Source organism: Vipera berus (assembly GCF_964194415.1).
Source record: "Vipera berus genome assembly, chromosome: 8".
Classification (NCBI taxonomy): domain Eukaryota; kingdom Metazoa; phylum Chordata; class Lepidosauria; order Squamata; family Viperidae; genus Vipera; species Vipera berus.
Window position 1 is genome coordinate 4091680 of NC_138211.1, and position 22972 is coordinate 4114651.

The 22972-nt window shown below is 45.4% G+C and overlaps 1 protein-coding gene across 1 annotated transcript; it reads left to right on the forward strand.

Annotated features, from left to right (window-relative positions):
* Window positions 1–125: 125 nt before the first annotated feature.
* On the forward strand, window positions 126–22639 carry JHY (junctional cadherin complex regulator). Its single transcript, XM_081333403.1, has 8 exons — window positions 126–210; window positions 1963–2417; window positions 6581–7088; window positions 15990–16666; window positions 17411–17708; window positions 19718–19798; window positions 20461–20586; window positions 22218–22639. The coding sequence occupies exons 2-8, from the start codon at window positions 2095–2097 to the stop codon at window positions 22419–22421; spliced, it is 2217 nt and encodes a 738-aa protein (XP_081189529.1). The 5' UTR covers window positions 126–210; window positions 1963–2094; the 3' UTR covers window positions 22422–22639.
* The last annotated feature ends 333 nt before the right edge of the window (window positions 22640–22972 follow it).

Here is a 22972-nt window from a genome sequence, read left to right on the forward strand (position 1 = left end):
CCATTCTCCTGGCGCCCAAGGCGGAAGCTCAAGAACGCTGCTTCCCCCTCTCCCCCCCCCCTCTCTTCCGGACAGTTGGTTCGCGCCGAGTAGGGGTGGCGCGGCGCGTGCATCTGGATACCGTTGCTAGGAGGGCGCCACGCCGGTGGCTTAGCGGGGACTGCGGAAGCTCGCTCTGTGAATAGCCCGCAGCGCTGCGGCTGGTGGAAGGTACTGAGCTTCTGTCAGGGGGGCGAAGGCGGGGGTGGGGGGGGGAGACGCCCCCGCGATGGCCGGGGCTCGGTCTGGGGGTGCATGGGGGTGCGTGGCTGGCTGGGAAGGAGGGATGCAAGCCGCGTCCCCCGCCCTGATGAAAGGCGTGGTTCAACAGGGGCAGCTGGACTCTGCTTCCCCTGTTGGATTCCTGCCTGCAGGGGCCCAGATCCCCTGCTGTGCCCCTTTTCCAAATAGGAGGCCCGAAAGGATTGCCTTTGCCAAGGAGTCTCGGATCGAGCCTTGCACTCTTCCACCCGCCTTTCTTTGCAACACTGACCGGGTGGACCAGAGGTCTTCAAACATGGCCCTTTTATGACTTGTGGACTTCAACTCCCAGAATTCCTCAGCCAGCAATGCTGGCTGAGGAATTCTGGGAGTTGAAGTCCACAAGTCATGAAAGGGCCAAGTTTGAAGACCCCTGGGGTGGACAGTTACATATTTGGGGGTAAGAGAGATTTCTTGCAAAGGCTGAAAAAAGCATTTTTATTTTTATTTTTTTTCTCCTCCTCCTCCTCCTCCACTGGGTGCCCTCCAGATGCAATGCCGGACCTCTGCCCAGGTTGGGGAAAAGGTGCCATCCCGGGAGGGTGCAGATACAAAAAGTTCAACTCGGAGCCCAAATTCCACAATTCTGTATCTCGTACGCGCAAAGCAAGCCATCGCCGCTCGCCGTGTCCCGGGTCTGTAAGGGGAACGATACAGGTGATCCTCGACTTACAACAGCCCGTTTAGTGACCGTTCAAAGTTACGATGGCACTGACAAACGGGACTTATGGCCGTGTTTCACAGTTACAACCTATGCAGCATCCCCGTGGTCATGGGATCAAAATTCAGACGCTGGGCAATTGACTCATAGTTACGACGGTTGCTGTGCCCCGGGGGGGATCACGTGATCCCCTTTTGCGACTTTCTGACAAGCAAAGTCCATGGGCAAGCCGGATTCACTTAACAACCAGATTACTAACATATCAAACTGCAGGGATTCACTTGGCGAGAAAGGTCATCAAATGGGGCAAAGCCCACTTAACAAATGTCTCACTTAGCGACAGAAATTTTGGGCTCAATTGTGTCGTATGTCGAGGACTACTTGTATTGGGATGGAGAAAGATTATGCAGAAGGATGCACGTTCACACCCACACAAGATGCACGCAAACTTCAGTTGTACCCTGGAAGGCACGATGATAAACCTATCAGAAAGGATAGGTATTGATCCATATCGCTGAGTTAATTTGATTGAAAGATTGATTGATTAGGTATTCATCAATAAGGTATTTCATTATTATTTGATTAATGACTAGGTATTGACCCACAACAGTTGTTTAATTATTATTTGATTAATTGATTAGTTATGAACCATAACATTTGTTTAATTATTATTTGATTTTATTGACCCATGACAGTCATTTAAATATTATTTGACGGATTAAATACTGACTCATAATAGTTATTTAGTTCTTATTGGATGGATGGATAAATGGATTCATTCAGTCAGTCAATCAATCAGTCAATCAATCCATCAGTTTATATAACTGCCTCCTCACCTCTCTGACCTTATTAGATTTCTCCAGGATCCGTTTATCTTTTACACTTTCGGAAGAAATGCAGAATACATTTTTAAACTCCACAGTCCTTCGAAAGCCAGAATTTTGGCATTCGGAAGGTTTGTCAATTTTTCATGTGTCTAATATTTTGATATTTACTCTCAGGGTGCATGCAGTGAAAACAACCCAAGAATTAAAGGCGAGAACTCATTGGAAGCAATTCTGAAAATACGGTTGGTTTTGCAGAAAACTAGGGTGGATATCCTTTAAGTTTGACCGTTTTTGGAGAGGGGGAAGATGAACATCAACAGCCCAACACCGAAAGGCTTGACCGAAGCACACCGCCGTTACTCTTTCTTGCAAACTGCCTCGGAAGGACTGGATCAGAACGAGTCAGATTCGGAAAGCCTTGCTGAGGAGGCCCAGTACCAGTGGGAATTGCAGAGACGGATCTGTGAAACTCAAGAACGGGTCAGTTGGGCCTATGGAGAAGAGGCAGATGACAGCATGGACAAGGACAGCCTGGAAGACATACGCCTGAGCGAAGAAGAGTCCGATGGAGAGGAAACACAGAGGCAGAACGAGGAGCAGGATGAAAGAAGAAATCCGGAAAATGAAGGGTAAATAAGATCCTTTGTTACATCAGGTGAAGTTGGGTTTTTCCATCTCCGTAGAATAAATCTCTTGAGCCCACCATCTGAAGGTGGGTTCCGACAAAGCAGTGTCTCTCCTGTGTTGTTTTTTTCTCTTTTTGGGCTGATTGTGCCCATTCATAGGACTACAAATAGTCCTCGAGCTACAATCGTTTGTTTAGTGAGCATTCAAAGTTACAACGGCACTGGGAAAAGTGACTTACGACTGATTTCCACACTTACAACCTTTGCAGCATCCTTCACGGTCAGGTGATCAAAATCCAGATGCTTGGCAACTTCTCGTATTTATGTCAGTTGCCGTGTCCCAAAGTCACCCAATCCCCTTTTGCGACCGTGGCCGAGCTTTGAAACTGGCTTTAAAACGGCTCATAGAGGCAGTCCTCGGCTTACAGCAGTTCATTTAGTGACTGTTCAGAGTTACAGTGGCCCTGAAAAAAAGGGACTTAATGACCGTTTTTCAGAGTTACGACCTTTGAAGGCTCCCCGCGATCGCCTGATCAAAATTCAGACGTTGGGCAACCGGTTCATCCTTACGACCGTTGCTGTGTGCCAAGGCCGTGGGATCCCCTTTTGCGACCTTTTGACAAGCAGAATCAGTGGGGCAGGCCAGATCCACTTAACAACCGGGCTACTAACTTAACAACTGCAGGGATTCACTTGGCGAGACAGGTCGTAAAATGGGGCAAAACCCGCTTAACAACTCTCTTGCGTAGCAAGATAAATATGGGGCTCAATTGTGTGTAGTGAGACCTCTTTCGCACTGGCTGATTCTTCTGTCGGAGGCAGAACTGACAGCCTGTTTTTATTCCAAAGAATCATGATTTTAAGCCCTCGGATTTTTAAGATCTGTCCTGAGCTATTTTCATTTCCCCTTCTCCCTTTATTCTTCTCTCTTTCTTTTCAGTGAAAGCTTCGGATGCAAAGACTGTCATGCTGCCGGTGTTTGAGATCTGCCCTTGGAGCCTTAGCAATTTGTGTGTGTGTGTGTGTGTGTGTGTGTAATAAATACAGGTAGCTCTCGTTCAGTGACTGGCTTGTTTTGCGACTGCAGCGACGAAGGTGATAAAAAAAGGGGCTGTATGATCGATCAATCCTGGCCTTTACAACCTTCGCAAGTCTGCAAAGCAAAGGAAAGCTGAGGTCAGATCATAAGCCTAGTCATGGCGTTCACTTACTGATCACTTTGCTTAAGGACCGAGTTGCTGGTCACTAAACAAGAACTGGCTGTAATTTTAAATGCGGACGGGAATGGATTGCTACAGACAGCTATTTCTCCTTTTTTCCTAAGCCAGTTGTCCATTTCAGGCAGATAAAACCCACTTGGCTAATTCTGAACCTTTGCAATACCAGCTGTCTTTTAATTCACCGATTTGTATGTTTGCCTTATATTTAATCCTGCTTTTGTATTGATGTTATTCTCTGTTTTTCATCATTTGCCAGTCTCATAGAAGAGCATTTTCTTCATCCTCTGGTTGAAAAAAAAATGCAGATAATCATTTTAGAAGCAGTTAGCTGAATAAATGGCAAGTTAATGGCTATAAATTTCATTGATTTCAAATAACATACAGAGGGCTGCCATGTTCAAGAGATCTTAGACTGTATCACTCTGGAAAAGATTATTATTTTGAAGGATTTGTGGGGGGGGAAAGCACCAATGGACCGGTTGTCTCTTTTTTATTCAATAACTGCCTAAGTGCAAAATTAAAACATTCCTCACTTGTTCCGAGAGCCGCATTAACTTTCCTCTTCTGTGCAAATAGAAAATTGGATTTGTTCTGCTCATTGGAGCGTTAATGCCACATAAATGCCAAATAATGGCGGTTTTCAAAGGATTAAATTAAGCCCGAATTGAAAAATGATAAACATGTTCCATTTAATGCCCTGCTTGGAGACAAACATCGCAAAGAGAGAAAAGGGGACTCATTATGAACAGCACGCTTCCCATATGCCTCTCCGATGGGCAAAGTGGGGAGCTATTGAATGGTTTTTATCGCAAGCAGGAAAGGATGCTAATTGTTTGAAGAGCAGGGCCTGCATTGGGTAGAGCAGGCAGGAAGGATCCTGATCTTGCCTTTCAGGGAAAATTTAATTTGATGCGTTTCCAAATTAGCGCACTGCTAATTCAGATGGAGTCCATTAAGGCGAACTTGTCTAATGTATTATCTATCTATCTATCTATCTATCTATCTATCTATCTATCTATCTATCTATCTATCTATCTATTTATCTATCTATCTATCTCTCTAGCGCTCGCTCTCTCTCTCTCTCTCACTTTATATCTATCTATCTTTCTTTGTATCTATTTCTATCTACTGTATCTCTCTAGCTATCTCTCTCCCTATCTCTCCCTTTATCTCTATCTATCTTTATCTACTGTATCTTATCTATCTATCTATCTATCTATCTATCTATCTATCTATCTATCTATCTATCTAATCTATGTATCTATCTATCATCTATATCTAATCTTTCCATATCTAATCTATCTATTTAATCTATCTATCTATCTATCTATCTATCTATCTATCTTTAGCTCTCTATCTAGCGCTCTCTCGCTCTCTCTCACTTTATATCTATCTATCTCTTTGTATCTATATCTATCTACTGTATCTCTCTAGCTATCTCTCTCCCTATCTCTCCCTTTATCTCTATCTATCTTTATCTATCTACTGTATCTTATCTATCTATCTATCTATCTAATCTATCTTTGTATCTATCTATCATCTATATCTAATCTTTCTATATCTAATCTATCTATTTAATCTATCTATCTATCTATCTTTAGCTCTCTATCTAGCGCTCTCTCGCTCTCTCTCACTTTATATCTATCTATCTCTTTGTATCTATATCTATCTACTGTATCTCTCTAGCTATCTCTCTCCCTATCTCCCTCTCCTTTTATCTCTATCTATCTCTATCTATCTACTATATCTATCTATCTACCTGTCTAATCTATCTTTGTATCTATCTTTCTATCATCCATCTATCTAATCTATCTTTGTATATCTATCTATCTAATCTCTATCTGTCTGTCTGTCTGTCTTTTACTGGCCACCCATCTTACCGCAGGGTAATGTGTTTATGATATCCACACTCACTAGCAACTTCAGAAAAGGGACCAGTCGTCCTTTTTTATACAGGTAGCCCTCGACTTACAACAGTTCATTTAGTGACTGTTCAAAGTTACAACGGCATTGAAAAATGTGACTTATCACTATTTTTCAGACTTACGACCTTTGCAGCCTCCCCATGATCATGTGATCAAAATTTGGCCGCTTGTCAACCGGTTCACACCTATGACCCGGCTCACACTTGTGTCCCAAGGTTGTGTAATCATCTTCTGCAACCTCCTGACGAGCAAAGTCCCTGGATTGCTGGGTGCCGTGCACCCAAATTTTGATCCCGTGACCACGGGGATGTTGCGACGCTTCTAAGGGGGAGGAAGTGCAGAACTGTACAAGTAGTCCTTGACTTACAACCATTTGTTTAGTGACAGTTCGAATGCAGCTTGTGACTGGTCCTCGCACCTACGACCATCACAACATTCCCCATGGACATAGGATCAGAATTCAGGAGCTTGTGAAGCAGGTGGTTGCAGCATCTCCCGTGTTCACCATTTGCAGCTTTCCCAGCCAGCTTCCGACAAGCAAAGTCAATGGTGGAAGCCAGATTCGCTTAATGACCGCACTGCTCATTTAACAACTGCAACGATTCGCTTAACAACCATGGTTAAAAAAAAGGGGTGGTGGGGTGGTAAAATCAGCCGTGAGTCTCTTCACAACCAGCCTTGCTTAGCCATGGAAATTCCAATCCCAATTGTGGCCGTAAACTGAGGACTATCTATAAAACTGCATTCTGATCAGGACAAACAAAATGTCGCCCTTTCGCCTCCCTTGAGGAAGCCCCCTTCGATCTCTCCTAACTGGCATGACTTATTAATGAATATATTATTAATTTATTAAATTTGTTTGCCGCCCAGCTCGCCACAAGGCGACTCTGGGCAGCTCCCTACGTGAATTATTATTCTGGGACGATTAATAAGACGATTCAGATTTTGAAAGCCGTTAAAAACCGCGACCCTCTTGGCTCAACTTTTACATTTCTTCCTTCGCCCCTTGCTTTGCATTTAGCTCTCAGGGCAGCATCGTGGACGAGTATTCCGAGCTGCGCTACGATCCCAATTGGAAAGACAGTCAGAAAGGAAAAAGCTTTCTCAAATTAGAAGAGTCCCATCGGGAGAAACTCCAAAACTTCAGCCTGGCTTCCCTTGACCGGGCCTGCTCTCCTTCCCAGGCTAGGCTCCTCTCTGAAAACTGCCAGTTACACGAAAGTCCTCGAAATATCTCCTCGGTGATGGATGGAGAATTTTGGAAGCCTTCTGGTGACGAAGCTGGAGACGGCAGAGGTAGACCTTCCAGGCTAGAGAAGAAAGGAAGAAGAACGGGCGTTATCTACCATTATGGCAGCCATGACAGTTTGACCAGCTCTGGCTGCAGGGTTCATTTCAAAGAACCGAAAGCCAGATCTGAAAAAGACTTCATCGAGAAGAACAAACACACGCTGGGGATAGCCACCCAGCAGAACAATTCCTACCTTCGGCTCCACGGCAAGAAGCAGAGAGAAGGGTCTCAGGAGAAGGTAATTGTGGTAAGATTGTTTTAATTAGAAAAACGGAGCGGGGGGGGGACGGGCATCCTCCTGCTAAAAGCAGAGCATTAACTTCCTTTTATTGACCAGAATGCTTCTGGGTCCCGTAGACTTGAAAATAATTTTTAAAAAAAAAATTGGGGGAGGTGGCTATTGCATAGGACTTTTTTTAGATTTTCTCTAAAAAAAATCTGCAGAGTCAAAAATTAAATTTAAGTCCTGGAGTGGGGGTGGAGGGAGGATCTTGGAAGTCAAGAGGTGGGGAAGATTTTCCCTCTTTGCTTTATCATCACTGGGCGTGCTGGTAGGGGATCCGTTTGCAAATGCTCGCAGCGAGCTTCCCAGTTTTCAGACATGCTATCCAGGTAAAAGAGGTGACCTAGTCTGCTTCACAGTATCATCTCCCCTGTTAGTCTTCCGTCTTGCGTAAGGAGTCCGAGATGAAGCTGGGGGGTGTTGTGCTGCTGAATAGCACAGGTGCTTCTTTTTTTAAGGCTGGCAAAAATAAAATCACAGTAAACACTGAGCAGGCTGGAGTGTATGGTTTCAGGGGAAGCTGGTAATTTCTTCCCCCAACTTAAAATTACCTTGTTTATGTTGAGAGCGCGTGGTAGGTATACTCACAGAAAGGCTCCCTTTGAGCGGTCTTTCTTAGTAACAAACTAGAAAAAAATAAAAAGAGAGAGAGGGAGGAAGGAAAAGAGAGAAAGAGAAAGAGAGAAAAGGAGGGAAGGAAGGAAAAAGAAAAAGAAGAAAGAAAGAGAAAGAAAGGAAGAAAGAGAGAAAGAAAGGAAGAAAGAAAGAGAAAGAAAGAGAAAGAAAGAAAGAAAGAAAGAAAGAAAGAAAGAAAGAAAGAAAGAAAGAAAGAAAGAAAGAAAGAAAGAAAGAGAAAGGAAGAAAGAAAGAAAAAGAAAGAAAGAGAAAGAAAGAAAGAAAGAAAGAAAGAAAGAAAGAAAGAGAGAGAGAGAGAGAAAGGAAAGAGAACTGCTATATGGCTAAAACGATTGGGTGGAGGGGGAGGAATGAAGTCTTGAGTTTCTTATACAGTAATAAAGTAGGATAAAAATATAATATGTTATTGCCACCCAGAGTAACTTGTTAGGGAAGATGGAGGGCAGAAAAATTTAATGAAGAAAGAAATAAAATAGTATATAAATAAATATGTCACTTAGGCTGCCCTTTCCCTACCCACCCACCCACCCCCCCACCCCCTCTCTCATACTTTAGTTTGTTGCCCTTGGCTAGAAATTATCCTTCCATCCAAAAAGGGGGGGGCATAGATACCCTCTCTTTTTAATTTCCAAGAACGGTCTGGGAACCTCTGCGAGGCCAGGGGCATTTTGGGGGAAATCAGGACCTGATAAGAAGCTGGTGTCTTGCAGCCTTCTGGCTTTCCGTGGATTTATTGAAAAAATAAAATAAAATCAGAGGGGCGGATGAAACCAGGTGGGGTTGAGACTTGAGATACCGCCGAGCATCTCGGCGCCCGCGATCACCGCGTTGCCGACTTCTGCCTGAAGACAAGGCGCCCTCAAGACAACAACTCTGCGCTGCACAAAAAGCAACGCTCGCTCAGCTAAAGCATCTTTCAGCCTTTGGGGAAGAGCCTTCTATTAGCGCTCTCCCATCATGACGGCTACGGCCCCGTCCTTAAATGGGTGCACACCTGCGGTAGGCAGTCTAAACCTGGCTGGAAGCGAAACGTCCCCTTAATTCCCATCGCATTTTTCTCAAGCATCGGCTTCTTTTGGGCAGGATTGCCTGATTCTCTAAGAATCCGAGGATGAGGATGAGGATGAGTTTCTTTGAGAAAGGAGCTGCGCTCCGACCCAGTTGCTTTCCTTCTAAAACCCCCTATCCCCTTTACTTCAAAGCCAGAAACATAATGTACATTTTTTTAATGGCTCTAGACTAAGGCACTCAGGCTTTCTCGGCCACTGCGCCTTACCTCCGTGTAAACACCTCATCAAGATTGCCCGGGCTTCCACAATAGCAGCCAAATGCAATTCAAGAACCCAGAGCCTTTGAAGTCCCCTTCCAGAGGCCGGTTTGCTGGTCCGGGATAATGACATCTCATGATTGCCAGCCTTTGTTGTCTCTCTCTTTTTTTTTCCAGCAGGGAAGCAATTACGGGCCTCAATTTAGTAGAAGAGACATTACACAGCTTACGATGCTCAAAATGCAATTTCATTTGATCATTTTCTCAATTTGATTGGCATTAGTAGAACAGTTTGGGGGGGGAAACAAAATTGCGGGTCGAAGTTGTGCCCCTGTCTTCTTTTCAAAGAGCTAATGCAGAAGTATGCTCTACCAGCCGGGCACACAACGGCTGAGTTGCGCAAGAAGCACAAACATGTTTTGGTTTGGTGTTTTTTTTTCCCTTCCTCTCCCTAGCTGTAAACCTCTCCTGGAAAAGTTCAAATCTTCATCCCGGGTTTTTTACTTCCCTCTGTGTTGCAACTGATTGGCTCACTTGTTAATTAACATTTGGATCAATGCAGCTCGATGGGAGGGTTGTTTCTAGGCCCATAGAAGCGCTAAAAAAAAGTCGCAACGTTGGATTTTGCTCGGTTTCATATTTGCAAAGGGTGCCCCTTGGGCACATCGTCGTCCATTTGAGATCTTGGCACATTATGAAGACTTCCTAGCTGGAGAGACACATTGCATCACACTTAATCAAAATGTGTTAGTAAATACAGCATGCTGGTTGCATTCAGCCAATATGGATAATAAACGTAGGCTCTTGTGCAAAGGCAGCCAACTGTGCTTTGTTTCATAAGGCATTTTTTACACAAACTTTGCTCCAGCATGTGTGTGAAATGACTGAACGTTTAGAAAGAGCTCTGTTTTGCTCTGTTATTCCAAGGGGAGCTGTCCCCAACTAGACTTCTCCATCCATACGTTTCTGTCGCTATGGACGTGAGACATGGCCCCAGACATTATTGATATTTATTTCGTTAGTATTTATCATCCACAATGTTCCGTAGGCTACACCATACTTTCATGCTCATTTCGGATAATGCTTTAAATTTCTGAATTCTTCATGGTCCAAAATCTCCGATTATCTTCTTCTGAACCTTGACATCGTCACTTGAGGCTCTTCCTGGGATACACAATCCACAGAGTTTAGGTATAAAACAAAATATTTTAGCAACGGCTTCTGGTTTCTATGATGTTTGCCTGGTGCCATTTTTCAGGCACAGTGCCAAGCAAAGATTTTAGAGTTTGCCCAAGGTCTTCAAATTCACTTTTATTTTAGTGTCTTGATTGTACCATTTGCCTGATTTTCAGCTATAGTTTTAGCTCAAGAAGGACGCTGTGCAAGTCTGTACCGCATTTAATTCTAAGTGTTTTTTTGGGGGGGGGGCAGTTAACCCTACATATGATGCCACTGATGAGGTGAGGCCAAAACTAAGAAACATTTCTTTGTCACAGTCAATAACTTAGGACCCAATCTTCAAAGTTAGCTTGCTGACTTTTCTTTATTCTAAGTACTAAGCTGTTTACCAGCTTGCAGGAAAAGAAAGCTTACCCATCAGAGCCTCTTAAACCCTAACATTTGAAGAGCGCAAGAAGATCTACCACAGAAGGCAAAATATGAATCGTAAACAGGATCCAATTCTCACGAACATGGATTGCTCAGCTTTGAAGCTGGCTTTAAAACTGCTCATGCTATCTTTTTAAAGTTGTATTTTGGGGTTAAAGCCATCTAGAATCTCCTAATCAGTGTACAGTTTACGTGTGGACACAGACTGGTGGCACACGGTAAAATAAAGGAAAATAGAAATAAATGGGACACTCACACACAGCCCCAAACAAGTCCAGTACATCTGTGTGCTCAAATGGCCACATCTGTATTTCCTTTTCACATTTTATTTTATTTTACCAGCAGCTTGATCCATCCAAGCAGCGCAATAATGGCCTTACTCCAACAGCTGCTGGATACACAGGACTCGGCATAAGAGTCACTACAGACAAGCATTAATCACTAGAGAAAAGGTCCAGCTAACAAGTTATCGTCTTGCCACCTGGAATCGAGGTTCCCCGGGGCTAAACCTTTCACTAAAACATTCTGCTCTATATGTGACTTTAATAAGTACCATTAAGCAGTTACTCTGAGTGCATATTCTCCAACCCCAATGCCGGTGTGGTTAACAAAGAAGGCCTAGGGCGAAGGCCGGATAAAATAGAGGCGGTCAATGCAGGCAAAGATTAAATGGATGCTGGAAGGCTTTGTGTCCTACCCCTGGGAGATCCCCATCTCACCTCATGAGGAGTATTGCCTGAAGCCTTAACTGGAAGTTGATGAAGCTTTAACTTCAAAAACACACCCACCGCAACCAGAACCACAAAATCTCTTTCAGCTTTGATGGCGCTTTCCGAGGGCCAGGAGGATTCCTAACCTTGGGACAGAGACCGATCCAGCAGACCAGCTGCTGGAGTGGAAGACCAGGGTGAAAGACTTCTTCTATCCATCTAGAGCAGGGGTAGGCAACCTTGGCTCTTTTATGACTCGTGGACTTCAACTCCCAGAATTCCTGAGCCAGCATGACTCAGCTTGGAAACCTCTCTCTTTTCCCTGAGCATGGCTGGCTCAGGAATTCTGGAAGTTGAAGTCCACGAGTCATAAAAGAGCCAAGGTTGCTTACCCCTGATCTAGAGCGTTATCTGAACTTTCTACTGATGACCATGGTCAAAACACGGGTTTTTCTTCCTACCACGGAAGAGGACAATCTCTGATGGTCCTGAAATCCAGTTGCTCTGACTTCCTTCCACCTCCCCAGGCTACCTTCTATGCTTTTTTACCACCCTCATTCCCCCTCCCCGCCAAAAGCATTAAATTAATCAAATTCAATGATGGAATGGCCTCACTGGTGTTACCGAATCCGCTCTTAGCCTATCTAGCTCAGCTTCTGACTTTCTGCGAAGCACGCTAACACTTATCTTGGGATGACGGGAACACGGATTTGCTATTTCCGGATTTGATTTGGTTGGATCCTTTGCTGGAAATAAATGGTACACCAAGTTCAAGATTCCAGTTGGCTGTCCACGAGCGCTGCGGTAACACTCCCCCAAAATGGACAGAGCAGAACCAAAGATGGAATACGCCAGATTCAACTAGGAGTTGTGGAGAAAGGATTCCTCTCAAGGCATTCCTACAGGAGAAGACGCTGGTCAACGGTGCGGAAATTAGGCAAAGCTTCCTTTCTAAGTTCCCTGTCTCCAAATTGTGCAGTGCATCTGTAAGCCCAGGCCAGGCTTCCAGTGTGGGTAGACTCGACCCCAGGATGACCTTTGGCAAGGGGTCAGAAGGAACTTGGGAACCATGTTCTACATATGCTCTCCCTTCTCTTCTTTCTCCCGTTAAGTCCCGGTACAGTTCTATTGATGCAAGAAGTTTCAATTAAGGGAAGACCTTCTTGGACTGATTCCCCCCCCCCTCCTAACTGTTGTTCTGAAGCATTGTGCTGAGCTGAAGGCCGCCAGTGAACAGTCCTCGGGCTTAAAGAGATGGACCACTTACCAAGCATGTCCTTAGATTTGTTCAGTTCAAATAAAATCTCATTTGCTTTTTTTTTTTCATGAAGCAGAGGTTTTCCGCTTCTGATGTCTGTAACGAAGACAAGTTGGTAATCTCACAAATGTTTCTCTTCAGAAAAGAAGAGCATATACCATGAGATGGCAAAACATGGCACACTGATTATAACTAGCCGGAGGTCAAAGTTGAATCTGGGGCTAGAAGAGATCCTTGCCCCTAGCTCAGGTGCTACCATAATCAAGACCCAAATAAAACCGCTGTCTGGTCTCAGATACAAATCCCTGAGATTTCAAGGGTTGGTTTGCTTTCCACAAAAAAAAAACCTGTCGCCTTCTGTTGGTTCAAGGTTTGCACCAAAGTTTGTGTGGTGGGTTGAGGACTAAGGTAAAGGTAAAGGTTCCCCCGCACATGCATGCTAGTCGTTTTCAACTCTAGGAGCCGGTGCTCATCTCTGTTTCAAAGCCGAAGAGCCAGCGCTTGTCCGAGGACGTCTCCGTGGTCATGTGGCCGGCATGACTAGACGCCAAAGGCGCACGGAACACTGTTACCTTCCCACCGTAGTGGTCCCTATTTTTCTACTTGCATTTTTACGTGCTTTCGAACTGCTAGGTTGGCAGAAGCTGGGACGAGTAACAGGCACTCACTCTGTTACGCGGCACTCGGGATTCGACCCGCCAAACTGCCGACCTTCTAATCGACAAGCTCAGCCTCCTAACCCACTCAGCCACCGCGTCCCGGGGTTGAGGACTACACTCCAAAAATAAGTAGGAACAAACCCTGCTTTTGCAGGGTAAATTTTGGCATGTTAAGGAGTGCAATAGGAGCCAGCAGCCCCTGCAAGTCTTTAAGGAACCCATTTTGTGTCTGGATACCTCCCAAAAATGCAATGAAAAGGCTGAAAAAAAAATTGACCTCATTCTAGTTATGGGAAGGGAACTCTGGACTACCAAAGTAGAATTGGCAGAGGGATACTTTTTGTACCTCTGTCCAGAGAGATGATTTAACCATGGCTTGTTGAGTAAACCATGCTGAATTGGAGGCACATCCTGGTTTCCACGCATAGGCAGTCCTTGACTTACAACAGTTCATGTAGTGACCGCTCAAAGTTACAACGGCACGAGGAAAAAAAGGACTTACCAGCGTTTTTCACACTTACGAGCTTTGTAGTAGCCCCATGATCACGTGATCAAAATTCAGATGCCTGGCAACTGGTTCGTACTTATGACCGTTGCTGTGTGCCAAAGTCACGTGATCCCCTTTTGCCACCTTCTGACATGCAAAAATCAACGGGGGAAGCCAGACTCACTTAACAACCCGATTACTAACTTATCAACCGCAGCGATTCACTTAAGAGCTGATGGGAAGAGGGGGCAAAATTCGCTTCACGAATGTCTCACGTAGCAACCTAAATTTGGGGCTCAATTGTCGAGAACTGCCTGGGTGTGTAACACTGCCACCCCAAGATAGTGCAGGACAGGATTGCAAAGGGAAGGCAGAAGAGAAAAACCGTCGTCCTGCTTTATGACCGGAAACTCGCGAATGGTGTAAATAGACTTTCTCTCTTTTTTGAAAAGAAAAAAAAAGTTACAAACCGCAAACCTTCTCTCTTCTGTTAGGCACAAATTTAAGAAGAAAAAAAAATAAGAAGACCCGTCTTGGGGAAAGAGGGCACAAGAATTTACTGTTGCTTACTCTCCGTTCTATTCTAAGATTTAAACTCATTTGATTTGGCCAAAAGAATTAATCCATCTCATGACTAGATTGCTGTTTTCTTCCCCGTGTCTCGAACCTTACCTCTACCTAGCGTTGAATTCAGTTGGGTTAGATTGTGCTGGGTTGAGTTGGGTTGGGTTAGGGTTGCATTGCATTAGAAAGAGAGCCAGGAAGCTAAATCCACACAATTCTCTCCTGCTTTATGACTGGAAACTCATGGACGCTGTAAATAGACTTTCTCTCTTTTTTTAAAAAAAAAACAAAGTTACAAACCGCAAACCTCTCTATTCTGTTATGCATAAATTTAAGAAGGGGGGGAAAAAACAAGAATACCCGTCTTACGTAAAGAGACACTCTTGGGGAAAGAGGGCACAAGAATTCACTTAACAACAGAGATGTTGTGCCCAATGGTGGTCGTAAATTGAGGACTATCTGAAGCTTCATTTGCATTGACTTCACAAACTAAACAAACCCCAAACAAATAGAATGATAGCTTAGCAGGTTGGGTGAATCACGCTACGATAACATGCCATTGTATACCGGTAATCCAGACACTGTTTTACTCCATGCACTGAAGGCAAAGGCAATATTACAGAATATTTTTCCCCTTGAACAGATTTCCAAAACAGAGTTTAGAGAGAGTCTCCCTTGTTTCAGATTCAAAACCCCTGATTTTATTCCTGCTTACAAACAGGCTCTTCTGCTAGGAATGTTCTCCTTCAAAGACCGAGCTTCTTAGCTTAGACAGCTAAAGCAAGCAAACATTTCTTAATCACCTCAAGAATAAAATCCTATTAGCGCCGGAGAGATGTTCTGAGGGTTGGTATCAAAATCCCCTAAACCCAAGTCCTCCTAATTAAGTGAAGTATATGATGTCAACCAGTTTGCAAAAAGACTACTTTCAGGGCTTATATAAACACCTGCATAGGGCTCAGAAGTGGAGCATTTAAATTAAATGTGTTTATTGTGCTAAAGCATGGGGCTTTTTTCCCGTCAGTCATTTTATATTTCTCTTCTCTGAAATTCAAATGCTTTTTGGAGCACCCAGCTTTTTCTCTCTAGCCCACTCGGTTCAGTCTGTCTCCTTGGCTTATTGTAAGAATAAAATACCATCCATAGTCTACTCAAAGTATCCTGTCTTTTTATAGCAATAGCACTTAGACTTATAGACAACTTCCTAGTGCTTTCCAGCCTTCTCAAAGCGGTTTATAGAGTCAGCACGTTGCCCCCAACAATCGGGGTCCTCATTTTACCGACCTCACATGGATGGAAGGCTGAGTCAACCTGGAGCCAGTCAGGATCAAACTGCTGGCAGTGGGCAGAGTCAGCCTGCAATACTGCATTCTAAGGAAGGAAGGAAGGCAATAGCAGACTTATATACCGCTTCATAGTGCCTTACAGCCCTCTCTAAGTGGTTTACAAAGTCAGCATATTTGTCCCCAATCTGGGTCCTCATTTTACTGACCTCAGAAGGATGGAAGGCTGAGTCAACCTTGAGCCCGATCAAGATTGTGTGACTTAGTTCACCTCTCCCTCCTCCGCCAGGCTGCGAAGGTTGGGGACCGCTGTCTTAGGACATGCTTTTTACCCAACCAACTTAGAACAGAATCTAAGTTTCCCATGTGATTGACTCCTTTTAGGCTCACCAGTCTGCATGCAGGTCTCCGACGGATGGCGTGAGCTCCAGCCAAGCTGCGTCCCTGAAAGAAGTGACCCCCTTAAGCAAGCCTTCCACCCAACATCCCTTGGGAACCCAGGTGGAACTAAGAAGCCAGCCGAGCGGTGGTAACAATCTGTTAGAACCTGAGAATGTTTGTCCAGATTCCATTGCTTACCGAGAAACATCCGAGGTGGAGCAGGACACCAGATGTGCTCTGCATGGTGAGTTCTATCCACCTGCCTGCCTTTCCATTGCAGATCACTCCAGTGAAAACAGCCCTCTGTTCTCTGCCCAGGCTCCTTACCTTCTCCAGCACCATGCCAAGAAACGGTCCATGAATGTAACCTTTGCTGGGAAACCTCTTCAGCGGAGTTCCTACCACAACTTTCCAGGGTTTCCTTCGCCATGTGCAGGTGAAAAGTGCCAAGCCGGCCTTGAAAACATCTCTGGACTCCATCACCCATACTTCTACAGGTGTACTGTTTCAGAGCCTTTCCCCTGTCATGGCAAGCGCTGGAATCCATTAGGGCACAAGCGTGTTTCCTATGCTCACAACGTTGGCCAGAAAGAGTCGGTAAACGGAGCGGTTGCATCTTGGGAACCCTGCCACATTTCTACAGAAGAGATCCCTAACAACTATGCTTTTGATTACTCAGGGTAAAGATAATGTTTTATGAATGCTGTTTTAAGACGTACTCAGTGAGATGATCTAGTGACACCTGCTTGTTTTATTGGTCCACCCGTTCAGCCAAGGTCAGTGTAGCCAAGGCTTTCTGGACAAGGTCAGTATAGCTGAGGCTTTCTGGAGAAATAGAGTTCTGAGATGAAGAATGGGTGGGAAGCGGCCATACAGGTGTTTGGGGAGCAGTTCTGGCTGGAAAGGCAGGAAGAGGAAACGGCTGAAGACATCTCAGGTAGCTTCAGGTGGTTGACAATGGGAATGGTGCTCCATGAGCGATGATTACAGGAAGGGATACATTGGGACAGGGGTCTCCAACTTTGCCAACTTGAAGACTTGTGGACCTCATCTCCCAGAATTCCCCAGCCAGCCATGGCTGGCTGGGGAATTCTGGGAGTTGAAGTCCACAGGTCTTCAAGTTGCCTAGGTTGCAGACCCCTGCCTTGGAATACAAGGCAAAGAAGTCAGAATACGAAGGATATTGAAAAATATGCATAGGCAGGATCCAAAGATAGACTGGAAACTAGAGACGGGGTTGGAAGAGAAGACTTGTCCGGTGGGAACACCGCCACCATTGGATCATTTGGGTTGCCGGGTTCTGAAGGGGTGCACGTGGACAAGGGGGACTGCATTGTAAGCTGCTCACAAAAGTTGGTCCCTTTTCATTGCTTCCGTGTCTTTTTTCCCCCGGCACTCCTCTTGACTTGCCCTTGTCACTTGAGGTCATCACAGCCACCTGCTCCTCGCCCGGTGAAAAGAACCCTTTCCCCCACGGCACGGCTCATCCAGGCAGTAGAACGGCATCACCGAGAACTCTCTCAGCTGGCGGATGACCACCTCGCTAGGAATCAGCTGGCTAGCATGTTTCCCCCCATAATCCAGAGAGGGGAAAGCGACTCGCAGCTCCACCTGGAGAGCGGCGAAGAGACCCAGCCCGTCCTCAGCCGCAGCAATTCCGAGGGCTACTTGCTCCAGATGGAAAAGCAAAAGGAGAGGAGAGGAAAGAAAGGGAACCGGAAGGTGAGCAAAGAGAGAGTAACAAACGGAGCAAGCCAGGGAGGCGCGTCAGTCTTTCTCTTGTGTTGCATAACCGCAGCGACCTTGTAGATCAGGGGGTCTTCAAACTTGGCCCTTTCGTGACTTGTGGACTTCAGCTCCCAGAAGCATGCCTGGCTGAGGAATTCTGGGAGTTGAAGTCCACAAGTCACGAAAGGGCCAAGTTTGAAGACCCCTGACTTAGAACATCACCCGTCAATAGCCAGAGCAAGTCCCAGACCTATAGCTTCACTGACCCCAATCAACACAATTACTTCAGATGATATCCATGGATCAAACAAACTCCACCCACGCAGCAATTGGTTACTTCCAGTTGCAGAGCTTAACAGATTATTTAGAGCACACCGATTATAAAAGCAAGCAAGCTCGACACAGGGAAAATAAAAAGGGAAGAGTTAGGAGGCATCACCGTGTGCCTGGCTGAGGAATTCTGGGAGTTGAAGTCCACAAGTCACAAAAGGGCCAAGTTTGAAGACCTCCCCCCCCCCCCCCGTTGTAGATATCGCAAGAGTTTCTGATTGTCGGTGGTTTTACAGAATGAACAGTAAATATATATGTAGAAAATATGTAGATGTAGAAAAGACCTCGGGAGAGGGGTCAAAGGCTGTTGCTGCCTTGGGCAATGGTCAGATAAGAGGAGGCATCACCTTCAGCTACATGACGGCAGGGTTGAGAAAGAGGCTCAGAAGGGACCCTCGGCAATTTCTCAGGCTGCAAAAATAGACGGCGGGAGGTGTGTGCTTTCAAGGAGCCCTTGATGCATTCTCTGAGCTTGGGGGTTTTCTTGCAGCCACTGCATTACCCAAACTTGCTCGCACAGATGAGGTTAACTAGTTTGGGTAATGAAACAGCTGCAGGAAAACTCAGAGCGAAAACCAAGGCGAGCCCTCATTTCAAACCTGACCTACAAATATCCTCCTTTATTTGTACTCTTTGGGACTGCTATATTGTTTTAATGTAGCCTTATAATATGAAAGGGACACGGTGGCTCAGTGGGTTAGGACGCTGAGCTTGTCGATCAGAAGGTCGGCAGTTTGGCGGGTCGAATCTTGAGTGCTGCGTAGCAGAGTGAGCACCTGTAACTCATCCCAGCTTCTGCCAACCTAGCAGTTCGAAAGCACGTAAAAATGTAAGTAGAAAAATAGGGACCACTACGGTGGGAAGGTAACCAGCGTTCCATGCACCTTTGACGTCTAGTCATGCCGGCCACATGACCACGGAGACGTCCTCGGACAAGCGCTGGCTCTTCGGCTTTGAAACGGAGATGAGCACCGGCCCCTAGAGTCGGAAACGACTAGCACGCGTGTGCGGGGGAACCTTTACCTATAATATGAAAGCCAGCCGGGTGAGTCTGGGCCAGCCTCACACTCTCTCAGCCCAGCCCCGCCCACCGAGCTGTTGTGTAAGAGGAAGAAGTTATGTTGGATATGTTTGTCTCCTTGAGATGATAGTTAGACAGACAGACATTAGGTTGGCTCATTAGGTTGAGATCAGGAGGAGATCGAAAGCTCCTCTAGGTTTTGAACAAGCTACATTTCCCCACGATGAGTAAGATCCTGAGTGCTTCATCCTGTAGTCTGTTTAAACTGTTGTGAATAAGAACAAGCCAAGATCAAGGTGTAGAATTCTAGTTAGTGTTTAAAGAAATCACAGTTCCCTGAGTTTTGCGGCCACAGAGAACGCTGATTACTTTAAAAACTAAGCAAATACTTAATAGTGGTAATTTCCTTATTGCAGCTCAAGAGAAGGGAGGGCAGGTGTGCGAGCCTCCAATTACACACATAATAAGAAAGCTACCATTTCCCATCATGTCTAAGGTGGCCCTTGATCTTGGTTCTGCAGGCACAGAAACATCCGGCTTGTGACGTTCCTCTTCCAATGATTCTCCCTCTGTTTTGTGTGCTCTTCCTGTAGTTGATTCTTTCTCGGCCCCCATTATTTCTTTCAAAACTTCACGCGACTTCTTTGTTCAGGGCTCCAGGGCAAAAGGTTACGTGAAGATGGACGTGAGGCTGGGTGGCCTTGGACCTGACTACGAAACCGTCAAGGAAAAAGTAAGAGGAGTGGCATTTGTGAATATCTTCTTCTTTTGTTGTGTCCGTCCTGCAGAACTTCACAAATGAAGGGTTTGGGGCTGCGTTACCAAATTAAAATCAGGAAGAAGGGAACAGGCAGAGAATCTCTGATAGCAGTGATGCTGCTGCCTACTTTGGTAATGAAATGTCTGCTAGAAAACCGTCAAGCTTGGAGGGCGTCAAGGACCCCACAATCTCTCATACTATTAGTGAAGAATAGTACAACGCTGGTTCAATCCATCTGTCTAATTTGCAAGAAATTCAGGAAAAGAGAGACAGTACCCCAATCGAAGATCTACCAGCTCAGGCAAACAAACTAACAGTAAATCATAGCCTAACCAAGGAATCCTCATATTCGCACGCTACCTTTTCTTTAAGAAATTCAGGGGAGAATCGCTCATAAAATCTCACCTGGCTAAAAAGCTTTGTCTTGCATAGCAAGAGTCTATAACATCTGGGGTTCTCCCCCCCCCTGTTTAGAATCCACCCCATCCACCTGCCACACTTCCTTCTAAAGGTAACACTTGAACTTTTCGACTCGTTTGAGATAGGCATCTGTGCAAATTGAATGCTTTAAATAAAATACATTAAACACTCGTCTCCAGCCTGCCCTTGAAATCCTCCTCTTTGTCCTTTGACAGTCAGAAAAGATGAAGCACCAAAAAGTATATGCCAAGCAAGTAAACGAACAAAATCTGAAGAACATCTCAAGTGCACGGAAACCTCAGCTGAAAACGGAGGAAAAATCAGTGGTCTCAAGGCAGAAGGTAAGAAAACCAGCAGAGCAACGTGGCCAGCAGGAGACTGTCTGGAGCAGCGTTTCTCCATCTTGGCACCTCAAAGATGTGTGGACATCCCAACTCCCAGAATTCCCCGTGCTGGTTGGGGAATCCTGTGAGTTGACGTCCACCCTTCATCAAATTGCCAAGTCTGAGAAATAGTGGTCTTCAAGGACCAAGGCTGAGCTTTCTCGTGAATGATCAAAATCCCCCTGGTTCTCTTGTCTCGACATGAATCACCTGGGTTTCGATCGCTTTCCTCACCAAAGTTGTGTGTGATCCAGACATAGTTCCTTCCTTCCTCATGATAATTTTTTTTACAATTTCTCTAGTTTTAACCTTCTGGGTTGAAATCATAAGGGAGCGTGATTTCAAAAATCTTGCTGAATTTTCACTTATGACGGAAGGGGCATGTATGTACCTTCCGACATGATTATATAACAAACCTACAAGCTCAAAAGGTTGCCAACTGGATGCCAATTCACTAAGAACAAGTCCTACCAAATGTATGAGTGGAGCAGCAGGAGATTGGCGTCTCCTACAGCAGTGCTTTTCAACCTTTTCACCCATTGTACCACTTTTAGGATATGACAACATCTGGGTACCACCAGGCACCTAGCAAGGTGTCCAAAACTTGATGACAAAAAAAAAAGGAAAAAAGTGATAAATATGAATCGGTTGCCAAGCATCTGAATGTAAATCACAAGACCCTGGAGATGCTGCAACATTCCAGCTGATTGGTGCTTCTTCAGGACTCAGCAGAAGCACCAGGATCAGCGCCGAACTCCAGCTGGAGCCTGGCGCTGATCCTGGCGTTTCCACTGAGCCCTGACAGCCCTGCAGCTCCAACCATCTCTTGCTCAGGCTTGTGTGGTGCTGCCACTGGTTCAGCTCATTCCCTTCCCCCACTACCACTTTTCTAGGATGGTCGCGTACCACCTGCCAGGTGCCAATGTACCACAGGTGATACCCCTACCACTGGTTGAAAAGCCCTGTCCTACAGTGATCTCAGCGGTAAGAGAAGGCAGAGAAGTTATAAACTTTCCCTTGCTATGAGTACAGAGAACCAAATAATTTTGTTACTCCTTCTTTATATGCATTGTGCAACTTGTAAAGCAGATAGGAGTAGCACTTAGACTTCTATACCACTCCATAGTGCTTTACAGCCCTCCTTAAGCGGTTTACAGAGTCAGCATATTGTCCCCGTCTCCCCCCCAACAATTTGGGTCCTCATTTTACCGACCGCGGAAGGATGGAAGGCTGAGTCAACCCTGAGCCCCATCAGGATCGAACTCCTGGCAGTGGGCAGAGTTAATCTGCAATACTGCACTCTAACCACTGCGCCACCATGGCTCTATTTACTTGCTAGTTTTATGTCTTCTTAAATTTTTCCCTTCTGGTCCCTTTTTTTTCCTACCATGGTTTTATTCTAAGTTGAAATCTGGAATTTGAGCTTGGTGAAAAGAAAAAAAATATTCAGGGTCGTTTTGTTCTTTAGTTGGGGGAAGAATCTGTGGAGATGCTGACGTGAAGGAACCCACTACTTCTTTCTTGGAAATGGACCGGGCTTAGAGATTTTTCAGACCAACTCTTGTGGCCTTGTTTCCTTGCTTCCGTAGGCCCTTGAATACGCCAAGACAATTCCCAAACCTCGGCTTTTTGTGTCAAGATCGTCGGAGCAAGAGTCCAAAGAGGAGAAAAACCTGGCGCGGACTTTAAACGGAGAGAATCTTCCTCCTATCTCCTCTCTGGAATCCCTGCAAAACAGGCACGAGAAGGAGAAGCAGGTGGTTGCTGCGTTCAAAACACTCCATATTGTCTGACGAGGAAGCCCCGTATATCCCCGTCGGCCTTTGGGGTTGCAGGAACACCACCACGAGCTCTTCTGCTCCTCCGTTCTCTTCTCTCCATGTTCACTTGTGGTCCGGGAGGACAAGCCGATGAGTTTCATGAACTTCTGCAAGATCTGGGATGTTTTTCATGAGTTGCCTTCACCCTTAACTTATTTTTGTTGGGATTTTATTGTTGATGATTAAAACATTGAGTGGACGATGATCTAGAAGTGATCTCTCTGTTTTCCGTCCCTCCATTCCAGGGCTTCCTTTCAAAAAAACAAAAAAACAAAAACCCAACCTTTGGATGGTTTAAGGGCCAGCCTAAATCAAGGATCTAGATGTAGAATCTAAAGGACTGCCATGCCATGGGTCTGCCCTTGAGGACCACCTAGAAACTTCAGCTGATCCAGAATGCAGAAGCACACGCAGTAATGGGGGTCCCCGAGGGGTGCCTGTGTAACATCTCTGTGCACAAGCTGCACTGGCTTCCGCTTTCCTTTTATGACCTACCTTGCCGCCATTGTTAAGTGAATCACTGC

What these genes read in the sequence shown, in the direction of transcription:
- JHY (XM_081333403.1), top strand. Translation starts at nt 2,095, where the DNA reads ATGAACATCAACAGCCCAACACCGAAAGGCTTGACCGAAGCACACCGC. An exon ending in AGAAATCCGGAAAATGAAGG is followed by an intron (nt 2,418 to 6,580) that starts GTAAATAAGATC and finishes CTTTGCATTTAG; the next exon opens with CTCTCAGGGCAGCATCGTGG. An exon ending in GAAAGAAAGGGAACCGGAAG is followed by an intron (nt 17,709 to 19,717) that starts GTGAGCAAAGAG and finishes TTCTTTGTTCAG; the next exon opens with GGCTCCAGGGCAAAAGGTTA.